This window comes from Micrasema longulum, unplaced genomic scaffold (assembly GCF_059751315.1).
Source record: "Micrasema longulum isolate JH-2025_06_02 unplaced genomic scaffold, ASM5975131v1 h1tg001949l, whole genome shotgun sequence".
NCBI classification, from domain to species: domain Eukaryota; kingdom Metazoa; phylum Arthropoda; class Insecta; order Trichoptera; family Brachycentridae; genus Micrasema; species Micrasema longulum.
Genome location: NW_028279123.1, coordinates 234,255 through 247,611, shown reverse-complemented (window position 1 = coordinate 247,611; position 13,357 = coordinate 234,255). Strand labels below are relative to the sequence as shown.

The 13,357-nt window shown below is 33.3% G+C and overlaps 1 protein-coding gene and 1 long non-coding RNA gene across 2 annotated transcripts in view; one reads left to right on the top strand and one right to left on the bottom strand.

Moving 5' to 3' along the window:
* Positions 1–3,171, top strand: part of swm (Zinc finger protein swm) — a 52,137-nt gene extending 48,966 nt beyond the window's left edge. Inside the window, exon 24 of the mRNA XM_088238699.1 lies at positions 1,501–3,171. Within this exon, the coding sequence (XP_088094825.1) occupies positions 1,501–1,581 (81 nt within the window). The 3' untranslated portion in view covers positions 1,582–3,171. The remainder of the gene's footprint in view (positions 1–1,500) is intronic.
* Positions 3,172–8,802: 5,631 nt separating this feature from the next.
* LOC148273450 (uncharacterized) lies at positions 8,803–11,348 on the bottom strand. Its single transcript, XR_015824576.1, has 2 exons — positions 10,349–11,348; positions 8,803–10,089 (listed from the first exon to the last, which is right to left on the bottom strand). It is a non-coding gene; the product is annotated as an uncharacterized LOC148273450 (long non-coding RNA).
* Between the last annotated feature and the right edge of the window lie 2,009 nt (positions 11,349–13,357).

Below are 13,357 nucleotides of genomic sequence, written 5' to 3'. Positions count from 1 at the left end.
CAGAGATACTGTAGTAACATCTTTGGTAGTAGATGGAAGATGATTCCATAGTGAAGTGGCATGGACACTATATGAGTTAGCGAAGAAAGAGGAATTGTGGATGGGTATTAATAGGGAGTTAGAACGAAGAGGTAAACCATGAAGTGATAAGCATTTGAATTTTTTTCCGGAGGTATATAGAAGTGTTAGGACTATGAAGTACAGTAAACAGAAGTGAGAGGGAGTGATAGTCTCTCCGCTGTCTAATTTTGAGCCATTTCAGTTGTCTACGATAATCAGAAATGTGGTCATATTTCCTAAGACCAAAAATGTACCTTATGCATGTATTCTGAAGTCGTTCAAGTTTATCGAGTTGCTCACAGCTTTAATCGGTCACGGATAAATCAGCGTAATTTAAAATGGGCAGTAAATAATGCTTATAGGAGTGAGCATTTAGTATTAATGGGTAAGAAATCTTGCAACCATCTAAGCGAGTGTAGACCTTTTTATAAAATTATCTTGGCTGTTCAAAATTCACAATTTAATATAACATTAAAAATCCACCAATTGACTTGGTGATAAAAATTGACCATTTAGTAAAAATTAACGTCATGGTCTTTGAAAGAAATGTAACTATGACTGAATGTAAGATTGTAGTAAATGGAGATAGTTTGAAACAGGTCGAAGAATTTGTATATCTGGATAGTATGTTTACTAGAGATGGAAACATGGACAAGGATATTGAAAGGAGGGTTAGTGCCGGTAACAGAGTTAATGGTGCCTTAAAGTCTGTCGTAGCAAATAAGTGTCTATCGCAAGAGGCTAAATTAGCAGTTCATAATGGAGTTCTGGTACCAACCCTAATGTATGGAAGCGAAGCATGGAGTTGGAAAAAAAGGGACGAAAGTAGACTGAATGCTGTTGAAATGCGATCCCTCAGGCGAATGTGCGGAAAAACAATGTATGATAGGTGCCCTAATGTCGAAATTAGAGCAGAATGCAAGGCTGAGTTAAGCATTATCGACAAAATTAAGAAAGGTCTTTTGCGATGGTTCGGTCATGTGGAGCGAATGAATGATGAAAGAACGGCTAAAAAGATTTATGATGCGAATGTGTCTGGTTGTAGAAGTCGAGGAAGGCCGAGAAAGACATGGCATGATCAAGTACAACAAATTCTTGAAAGTGGTCATGTGAAAAGTCGGAATAATCGACGTGCGTGCATGAGAAGATGTATGAATGTGAAGGAAGCAAAGGAAGTGTGCCAGGACAGAGTGGTGTGGCGTTCTATCCTCTCTGCTTACCCCTCTGGGGAAATGGCGTGATGGTTAGTTAGTTAGTTAGTTACCAATCAACTAAAATGTAAAAATTTCACCAGTTAACCGAGACTTAAAAAATCATGTTCCAAAACTGTCCGCATATTGATTATAATTTAGTGATTTTGCACAAAATTACTTAACTGCTAAAATCACAAAGCTCATGTTTCAAATATTAATTTAGTCATTTCCGATCCCTCTATTCCAGAGTGGCGTGGAGCTCTCGGAAGACATCCTCCTGCAGGACGACGAAGAAGAGGACGAGGAAGACCGCTCGTGGCGACGTTGACCACCGGTGCCCTGGTGTCCTGCGCCCCGCCACGTCCAAGTCAGCCTAGCGCACCCGCATCAATCCATCGCAGCTGCCTGAGGAAGCATCACACATGTCCAATAGCAACCTAGACCTAACCTGTAGAGAAAATCTCCCAGACAAACTCGCATTTAAAATCAACATTATGTCCAAATAATAAACTATCAAATTACTTCATTCTGATTAACTTTTTTGATAGAGAAATATGAAAATTTAACACCAATTAAAATATAACCCGTCGATCAAAAGGTTTTAGGAAAGTATTCAGAAAATCGTAAATATAATTTTATTTATCTATATCGATACTGCCCCCTTTAAAGTAATCCCCATCACAGTGCACTTATGCCAGTGTTTGATCTACATTTTTGATATTTGATTTGCAATATGGCTGATAATTTTGCTTTGGGTTTTTCCTGTTTTCTGGGTTGCCAAAACGCATTCCTCAAAGCTTTATTTGATGGTATTTTGGTTATTTTTAGCCAACAATTTGCGGAATAATATACATTATGACAATTGCATGATTTGTCAGTTAGGTCTCCGCACATATTCGGTTAAATAGGGGCGCGACATGGGAACGACTCCTAAAGCTTTTTGATCAAGTTGGTTTATTTATGCAATTCAATTTACATACCGGTTACCTAAAGGGTTTTTCAATAAAGGCGGGTAGATGTTGAAATGAAATAAAACAAGCTGTGTGTGAAGTATTAACAAAATTCCTTTTTATTTGAAAGGCCCATATGTGCCATTAAGTGTTAAATATGACATCGTTTAAATGCCCGCCTCGGCTTCTTACGGCAGCACAGATCCGAGTTGTCCAATTTTCAATTACTCCTCCTCGTAGATCCGGCTGAATTTGAGTGATGGCCTGTGTCATGTTCACCTTTGGGGTATCGGTCGATTGTGGTTTATTTGCATAGACCTGTGACTTCAAGAAACCCCACAAGGAAAAGTCTAGCGGGGTCAAATCGCATGACCTTGGTGGCCAATTCAGATAACCTTACCCTCAAATCGTTCATCCAGAATTTCAATTGTGGCGTCCGCATTATCACCTTGTGAACATCGCGTGGGTTGTTGTCGTCCCATATATGGCTATTTTGCTTTTTATCACGGCTATTCATCCAAAAATGCGCCTCGTTGCCAAAAATTATTTTTGGCAAAAATTGGGGTCTTCCAAACGATTTGAAGCCCATCAGCGAACAAACGGCGTTGTCTATGGTTATGAACTTGGAGCTCCTGGGTCAGTTGGATCTTGTACGGGTATAGGCCTTAGTCCCGACTCAATATTCGCCAAGTTGAAGTCTGCGAAAGGCCGAGTTCTTGTGCACGGCGAGGAATCAACTGGCTCGGGTTCTGCTGTACACTTTCACGGAAAGCGGTGATATTCTCGACCGATCCTGCGTTCCTTGAACGTACGGGTGTGGGCTGATTGATTACCGAACCGGTCGTCTCAAATTTGGCCACCAAACATTGAAGAGTTGACTGCGAAGGGCCTAATAAAAAAATAAATATTTGACAGTTTTCATCAAAACAAAATGGCCGCCACGGGCCGTCAAAATCTACCCGCACCAATTGAAAAACCCTTTATAAGCAGTCAAACTTGATTATTACAAGGAAAATGTGACCTACCGAATGTGCTCGTTACTAGCATTCTCGGTATACCAGAGAAAGGTTTTTTTTTAACATTCGTCATTGCATATTATAAATAAAAAAATTAATATACCTAAATATAATTATTTTTTCTAAAATTTAAGAAGACGGCTTCAAGCTGATTTGCCTAATTTTAATTTTATGAATGTTAGTTGTCGGCGTATTTCAACTCTTCCAAAACAAATCTAGCCTATTTTTGAAGACAAGTTCTTTACAAGACAATTTATTCCAATCAACCAAAATTTTCACTTCCCCTTTTCCTATACAACGAAGTACATATTATCTCGTCATCGTTTTCCTATCCAACCCCGTGGTGCGTAGGGCACTGCATCGGTACTCCATATTGAAACTCATTTTCACTAAAGAGGAGCCATCGAGTGAAAAACACTATTTCACACAGAGATCTGTATTTTTCATTCCACCCGTATGCGAGCCGCGTAATATGTACTTCTGGATTATCTAAATTCTGCATATAATTATCAAGTCATTCGGGTAGTATCTCGTTTGGCAATTGGCAATTTTCTTTTGAATGTCCCCACCGCCAAGGATAATTATGCCCTCAGAATGGTGTATGGCTTAACAATAAGAAATTGCTAATTTTTCAATGTCAAATCATGTTTCATGTCAAATTTTAGGTGTTAAGATAAGTTGTGTCCCCAAATTTAAAATGAGCATTAAAAGTAAAACAAAATGTCAAAGGTTATGTGTAATTTGAAAGAAAAAATTGTGCTTTACCTTCAAAATGGAATGTCAAGCAGATGAATGTGAGCATTTCGACTCCTTCTGGTCACATTAAATTGAGTGATTAAAGCTGCCAAAGCTGTTTGAGATATTTGCTCAGCGTACGGACAAGATTCTATGAACTACTGACTAATTTGTTGTGTCCCGAGTTCTCTTCATTTGAAAAAAAAATAACACAACTTATGTTAACACTCAATAAGTAGAGTTTCCGAGCCATTCTTCTTCTCGTGCTGCTCCTATCGGAGATTGGCAATGATCACGTGAAGCTCCTCTCGATCCCATGCCTTTCTGATGAGCATCGCTGCATCGGATATTCCAAACCACTGCATGAGCCATGACGCTCCTTTACGCCCCATCCACCCACTATCCTCCCCTCCGCTATGAGCTGTAGAAGAGCATATTCTTCCCCACGGAATATGTGGCCGAAGTATGCGGCCTTTTTTAGTTTGACAATGGTTAACAGTTCTTTATTTTAATTTTATAAATATTTATTTTTTGCATCACATGTTTTTCATCATATTTAGTACCCTTTCATTTCCAGCGAAATCATTTCCCTGTCCGACCACATTTCAAACGAGGTTTTGGCAGACCATCCTTCCACTCACAAATATGCATTTACAGCTCACCATCATCCGAGCCATTCATTTATTCATCTAATTTCTTTGTGTTAAAATAACGTTTTTTTTTGTCAAATATTGTAATTAAAAATCTTAAAATGGGTGCCTAAAATATTGATTATACAAAATTCAGTCCTAGATGTTACGTGATCTTTTATACTCGTCAATAAATAATAATAATTACAAATAAAATGCAATAAATTTACTAGAGGCCATTTGAACTATGTAGGTTAAAATTAACTAAATGTACGCATTATCGTAGACCAGCAGTAGTATAAAAATACCTTAAAATTAATACATGTTAGCTCAAATAATATAAATTATAAGCAAATGAAGGGGACACTGCAAAATCAGGCTTGTTGTTTTTTTTTTTAATTTTTGTGATATCGTCGCTATACTGATTGAAGGCTTTAAACTACAAAATTTAATAAAATCTTCCGAGATTTAGTTTTAAAGTTAGCATCTATAAAGCCTACTAAACTTTTACTTTCTTTTTAATTTTTTCTGGTGAGGATGGTTTAATTTTTATTTATTTGTTGAAATGCAAACAAAACATAACAATTAAGAAAAAATCCTACATTGGCATAGCCTGTGCGTGGGTATACATGATTTTATCAATTTTATCATCATCATTTATTTATTTATTTATTTATTAACGGGCATTGTTCATATACAGGGTGTTCTTTAAACCTGTCACATCCGAAACCACGATGATCAGTATGGGCAAGAAGACATATTAGCATATTACATGTATATGTTTGTGTATGTTTTATATGTGCGTTCATGTGTGTGCGTGGATGGCTCGGAGTGTACATTCGGTATTTTTATTTATTTTAATTTATTACCTCCATGGAAAACGCAAATGTCAACAATTATTCTTTTCTCACTTAAAATTCTTATTTATTTTTTGTCACATTTAATGTTTATATCTTTTTAATTTATGAAAACTTAATTGGTCTTTTTATGTTAAAAAATTGTTGTTTTTAGTACTTATTTTGTATGACTGTATGTTTTCTGAATAAAATAAATAAATAATAAATAAAATAAAATATTCTTGCTCATACTGATCATCATGGTTTCGGATGTGACAATGTTTTAAGAACACCTGTACACAATTTATAGGGTTTAAATATTATAATAAAAGAATAGTTTAAAATATATAAAATAAAAGTAGCATTAACAAACATAAGGGACATAAGATCTGGACTATTTATTTAGTGCTCGTTTAAATCGTTGTAAACTTAAACCAAAAAAGTCCAGATCTTGTCTTGAGTTAACAATACGACCAAGACGGGTCATTGGAGAATTAAGGCCATAGTTTGTTCTATGCTGATTGATGAACAGTATTTCATTGTTTCTCAACCTACGAGTCGGATATTGAATTTTACATGTCCCAGTAATGATGGAACATCGATTATACCATTTAGTATGCCGAACATATGTATGGAGTCAATATTAGTTAATTAATTATTATCTGTCCCTTTCCACACCTAATGGTGCATAGGGCACTGCATTGGTATTCAAATCACAGCGCATCTTGATCATGAAGGTACGATGATCAGTCTTACGTTTCAGGTGCCAGTCCAGGGACTTAGAAATTTTCTAGTGTCAAAACACCTTTTTTAATAAATATTTCGTATCAACCATGTCGGGAATCGAACGCGAGACCTCTTGCGTGGTTGGTGAGCAGACGCAATGACCATTACACCACTAGGCAACAATGTTATTGTAGTAATATTAATATTGAATTATTTAGTTTACCAGGTGTTTTTTTTAAATCTCATCCATTGAAATAATTTAAAGGAACTTAGATGGTTTTATGAGAATGTTTCATGTTCAAAATATGTATAAGAAAGAACGGAAAAGACATTTGTTGAGTCAAACATTTAAATTGATTTTTATCGGTATGCCGACGATATAATATTATATTACGTGCTTACAGAGATATGTTTTAGTGGTTAACTAAAAAATGGTGATTTACACGTTATCTATTTTAAGTAATTACCCCACAAATTGAAAACCTATTTTATTTTATATGAACATAATGTTTTTGTTTTAATTTTTGGTCTCCTGTAAAATTTATTCTTTGTTAATGAGCTTGTTTTTGCCGTGTGCCCCTCAAATGTAAAAGGTACCATACCCCCCGACCTCAAATGGTGCATAGGACACTGCATCGGTTCTCTTACCACATCGTATCGGCTATTTTTTGTAGTAATAAATACATGATATCCAGGGACTATGAAATATTTCAGTGAAAATTATTTTAAAAAGTATTTTATGCCGACCATGCCGGGAACCTTGGACACGATAGGGCTTACCACTAGACTATGAGGTACACTAATCTCCACTCGATTTCGGAACAAGCCATTACGCCGTTTCCCCGTGGGGCACGTAGAGAGAATCTTAGAACTTTAGTCTGTCTTTGCATACAGACCTCTCATTCGTACATCTCACGCGCGCATGACGATTATTCTGACTTTAGTTTCATCTTCAAAAACTTATTTTTTTACATTGAAAGCCCCCTCCGCTTACCCGGATCTTTTCAGAGGTCTCGGGGCCTCTTCAGATCTACAATCTTCAAGTACTTGTTGGATTTGGTCTTTTTGGGTCTTCTTCATGTTCTGTATCCATTTCCTTTTTTAAGATTTTTACTTGAGAGTAGCCATCGAGTTCAAAGCATTCATCCAGGGTCCTGGTTCTATTTCATAAAGGCAAGATGGTCAGGCGTACGCTTCGGAATTAATTTAAGAGACTATGAAATATTGCAGTTCTAAAAAATTAAATATTTTTAATCGATCTTGTTAGGAATCGGACCATAAAACTGCTCCACAGTGTTGTTTTCTTCCTTGGTTGTATTGTGGTTTTTACAACACAGTCCCCTATGCACCACGATGGTAAAATACTTGTATTTACAACCCATCACAATCATACAACATTTGGTATTGATGTCTTATTCAATTTTGTCTAAAAACCTCAAATTCTTATTTGAGCCGATATTAAACTTAACAGTCCTTTAAATAATAATCAAATAAATAATCATCGGATTTCTGTCAGTTCCTCAATAACGTAAATCAGTTACATATGCCTTAAATCTAATACATAAACATACATATACATTTTTGATAGACCTTTTTTCGCATAATATACACACTCGCAATCATTTACGATGGTACTTTTTTAAAAACGTGTTATGAGAATTGCGATACATATTAAAATCCCAACCTTCGAGATCATTAATTAATCTTATTCCTCGGTATATTTGCAATCAACGCAAGTTTGCGCATGTTTTCAAATGTATATTTGTGAAATTGCATCGATGCCAATTTCAATACAACCTATGACATAATTCTCACATGTTAGATTTACTATGATGTAATTTCTCCCAAGTCAGATTTACATATAGTTATGTAAATTCTCACAAATCAGATTTACAGTTATGTAAATTTTCGCAGATCAGATTTACATTTATGTAAATTCTCGCATGGAAGAATAGTTATGTACTGCACTTGATAAAGAACGTATGTTTGTGCCTTCGCAGTTCTTTTAACCGTACCATTTAGAAATAGTGTTAAAAATAGATTTAGTAATTACAGGATCTAATAATTACTAATACGCTTAAGTATTCATTAAATTAAATGCAATAATCGTAAATTTAAGAATGACGAATACCATTTTAGGATTGGACTAGATTTAAAACAAGGGACAACTAAATGTGTGTAAAAATCGTTTTAAACTCGGTGGATTGAAAGTACAAATTGTTGTTTTGAATAACTTGCAAAATGTAAATAGATTTACGTAAACTTATACATACAATTGTTCGTAAGAATTTGTTTAAGTAAGATTCAAACATTACAATCGCCTTTAGTATGGATAACCATAAAATTCAAAGCAATTTAAGTCCTTTGAAAATATTTTTTGTATAATCATACTTAATAACATTGAAATTCATTGTACCCAATAGATAATTTTAGTAAAAATACTTCTCTTATAATAGACGCATGTTGAAATTGCGACCACACTATTTAGTAAAATTATTATTTAATAATTTTAACGAACATTTCTTAAAAAAATATAAATAATTTGCTTTTGGGTGGTGTGATATAATTGCATGTATGTATATTGTTTTTTTTTTATCTAGGTGTGTTTTTTTTCTTTTAAATTATTTTTAATGTCACATTAAGTCATTGATATCTTTACTAAGAAAATTGTGTAAAACATAATTTATTTATAATTATTAATGTCACTAGCCATATTGTTACTTCGATCATTTTTGCATGTTAGTGTAAAGAAATCATTGCAAATTGTATTTCTTATGTCCGATATGTATTAAATACGCATAACCATTTTTCCAAAAGCAAATGAACTTGACAGTAAATTAAGTTATGCCGTTTTTTATTTGACGCCGATGCATAAAAATATTTTCACCTTTAATTCTTTGGAATGAGGAAGTATCGACCGATTATACTTTTCTATGGTTAGAGACCAAATTATTTACGATATTTACTGAAATGTGAGACGTGCATGAAACATTTACCATGTAAATTATATCCTAGTCATAAAACTATGTTGTATGGTGATTATTTGATTTAGCTGCTGACTCCGGATCACAGATTTTTTATATCATCTGAATAATACGATTTCGGGAACCTCTCAAAATATGCGTTGATTTCGGTAATCACTTCTTCGTTTGAGCTGAATCTTTTTCCTGCGAGCCATTTTTTCAAGTTTGGAAACAGGAAAAGTCACTAAGAGCTAAATCTGGACTATAAGGTGGATGATCAACCAATTTGAAGTGTATTTCACGTAATTTTAGCATCGTATATAATGCTGTGTGAACCGGTGCGGTGTCTTCGTTTGTGGTCGTTTTTCCTTGATTGCATTATTCAATTGATCTGGATCACAGATTCAAAGTGGGTTTGCTCAAACACAACTTGATTCTCATTTTTAACACGACTTTTTATTATTAACTGAAAACGTGTACCAATGCTTAAATTACAACGCAAATACATAAATGTTTTATTTAATTTACCACACTTCAATGCAGTGTCGTCTTTTCAACTCAAAATTGCGTTATCAGTAAAGTATACAATTCACTACACAATTTTTGACACTAATTTGAATATAAAAAATAAGATTGTTTGACATCTGATAGTTTTGCGGGGTTATTTAACTCATAGATACACTTTTTGTGATGAATATAATGCATTTAGTCTACTACCAAAGTGCAGCATAATTCTATTATGGAAAAAATTATGTCTACTGCAGTGCCAATTTAGAATCCAATTGAGTTGGTTGTGTTTTTCATAAGGAACGAGGCAAAGTTTTCTGTCGTGATCTACATCAAAATTTCAAATCTTGTTGCGAGTATTTATTTCAATAAATATTTGATGTCAATTGTAAAAAAATAATTTTATTTATCCACTTTTTTTTAAATTTAGCATTTAGTCATGATGTCGAATGTCTGTTTTATCGGCATCGGGCGCTGATATTTTTTTCTAATTTTCTATAGAAATTCAATTGAATTGTTTTTATATAAAAACCCAATTTTTATTCAAATATCATAAATGTATCTGATTCAGCACTTACCTAAACAATCTATTATCTTTTAAAGTGCCGACAACTGTGTACTTTACCCTTTATTGTTTTTCTTTTTAAGTGTTTTAGGTCATTCTGATTTTGTATAGGTTTTTCAATGTAGTCAATTTCATCTAATAGCCCACACAAATTTTATGGATTTCAACTTTTCATATATACAGAAAATAAGTTCCGTTTGACGGGTTAAGGAAAACAAGAACGTATTCAGATAAATAAAAAAAAAACAAAAGACCGCTTTTCATCTTGCACTTCAAATCCCAGTCCAGGAATCGAACCCAGGACCTCAAGAATGGTAGGCGAACCTGCCAACCGCTACACAACGAGGCGGACCCATCTCCACTTGATTGCCGTATTCATGATTTTTACCTGAGCTATCTATCAAATTTATATACTTTCGTAAAATTCTTTGATTTTTTATGTAAATATGTGTTATTTGTGTCAGTTTTTTGATTACCTGATTTAGGAAATCACCATGTCAATATTCAATAAAGCACTTATATGATCGCATGTTATCTTCTGCTAACTAAATCAGGCGGATACCGATACATTTGCTTTATACATTTTAAGTCTCACATTTCTGATATTATCGAAAATACTTGATTTTTAAATTAAAGTCAACATTACTAAATAAATACATGCAAGTTATTTTTACCTTTGTTAATGTAAATTAAAATGTCTCGTTGTATTATGATGTTTACCAAATGATTTTTTGCTGAAGACTTTGTAATCAAAGTCGAGCATTTTAGATTTGTATAAAGCCTAGGTTAACATTATTATTAACTGTTTTAAAATTTTGATTTAGATGTAAGAAACTCTGTAAAATGTATATTTGTTTCAAAAGATTATTTTTGACAAAAAAATATATGAAATAAAAAAAATTAAAACAAAAGCGGCCCCAAAGTTGCTGGTGAATACCAAATATTTAAAAAAGAAAAAAATAAACTCCATGTTGAGAAAAGAATTGATTAATTTGTAAGTGTAAAAAAATCATTCGGAAAAAAATTAAGTCCGATTTTCTTTTTTTTTCTGTTTTTTTTTTCCGTTTTGTTTTTTGTTTTCTTCTGTTCAATGTTTTGAATGAAAAGAAAAGAAAAAAATGTGAACAGCAACAAAAAAAATATTTTGGGGTCGCACAACATTATTAAATATTTCCCTAATTGATCTGACCGAAACTTGCTCAAACAAATGTCTTTTTCAAGACAAATCCAACATCGTCATCTTGCCAAGTTGGTTTCCAAGAACACTACGCTGGACCTGTCTTTTTCAAGACAAACGTGGTCCAAACATCAAGATCTGTAATGGACAAGGCCATCCATTTGGAGTCGAAAACAACCTCCTTCGCACCCAAGCCCAGGAAGAACTTCTTGACTACTCAATTTGTGGACCATTGGAACAGTCTTCCAAAAATACAGGTTAATGTATAAAAAAATGAAGCTCTGTAAGTACAGGTTTTTCACTTTAAATTAAGACTTTTAAAATCAAATTTTTAAAGAAAAGAGAATCCAGAGATTACTCCCTTTTCGTGTACCACAAGATTACTCTCCTTTCTTGTACTTAACAGGTTTCAACTTTAACCCTTTACAGGACACCAAGAACAAAGTGGTACATACATATACCACCAGAATTGATGAATTTATTTTCTAATAGTCCATATTAATAATAAGTCTTAAATAATGTATACTGGTAGATCACTTTTCCACTCAGTCTTTTCAAATGCAATAGATATCTGAAATAAAGGGTCTTCCAATAGGGATGATACAATTTTAAATGGCTATAATGGCAACACTGCATATTATTTTTTATCATTCCTTCTGTCATTTGTGTTCAGTATAGTATGCCATTTAATCATGGGAACATACACGCTTCAACAACGTTTCGAAATTGTTAAATTGTTGTATCAAAATCAGTGTTCATATGTGAATACGGAAAGAAATTTAAAAATAATTCATAGAGGACATTATTCAGTTAATCAACCTACTATTTGTTTTATTGTAGACAAATTTGAAAATGAATTTTCTTTATGGGATACAAGAGTACCAGTACGATGAAGAAATGCACTTACATGCAAGGAATAGTTCCGAGACATTTTCAAAATAAACTAAAAAATAATGAGTTCTTTCATAACTATGCAACAAGAGGATCTAAAAATATAAGACTGGAAAAGAAATCAAAAGCAATGTCACAGAACTGCCGCATGTACAAGGGAATACAATTATTTGAGGAAATGCCAGAAAGCATAAAAAATTAAATATATTTAAAATTAAATGTAAAAAGTATATATAGTGTAAATAGTGAATATAATTAATGAAAATGTACATATGAAACAGTGAATATTATAAATTAGGATATTAAGTGTATAATAGTGATAAATAATGTTTGAATAAGTATAGATGTAAATATTGTGTTGTAAATATATATTAGACTATGTTAATCATAGAACTAAATAAAATAAAAATACACAAGAGAATATTGATGGTAGCAGCAAGTGTGAAAGATAATCCAAATTTATCAATTGAACGTCGTCCTCAAGAATTAAATCTTTCTCAAACATCAACATGGAGAATTTTAAGAAAAGATTTGAGTTTGCACCCTTACAAAATTCATGTGGATCAAGAATTAAAGCCAGCAGACCTCCACCAACGTCGTTTATTTGCTGATTTTGCTTTAGAACAAATCAATGCAGACCCATTTTTTACGGTTCATTGGTGTTAAATGATGAAGCTCATTTTTGGTTAAATGGTTATGTAAACAAACAGAATTGCAGAATTCGGAGAAACGTGTTATTAGTGAAATAACACCAAATTTATGTGAAAAAGTGATGGAAAATTGGGTTGACAGAATGCAGTGTGTACAGAGAAGTCGTGATGCTCACATGAATGATATTATTTTTCACACTTAATGGCATAATGTAACCTTTCAAATAGAATAAAAAAATTGTGTCTCACTGAATAATTTATGTGTTATTTTTGGTACGTGTACTTGTACAAATCTGGATTTTCTCCCAAGGGGGAGTAGGTATATATTTTTTATTTATATCCCTACAGAGATGAGGTAGAATTTTTTTTCCTGAATCCTGAATTTGAAAAAATTCTACCTCATCTCTGTAGGGATATAAATAAAAAAAAAAATATGTGTTCTTTTTAATTGTATCACTC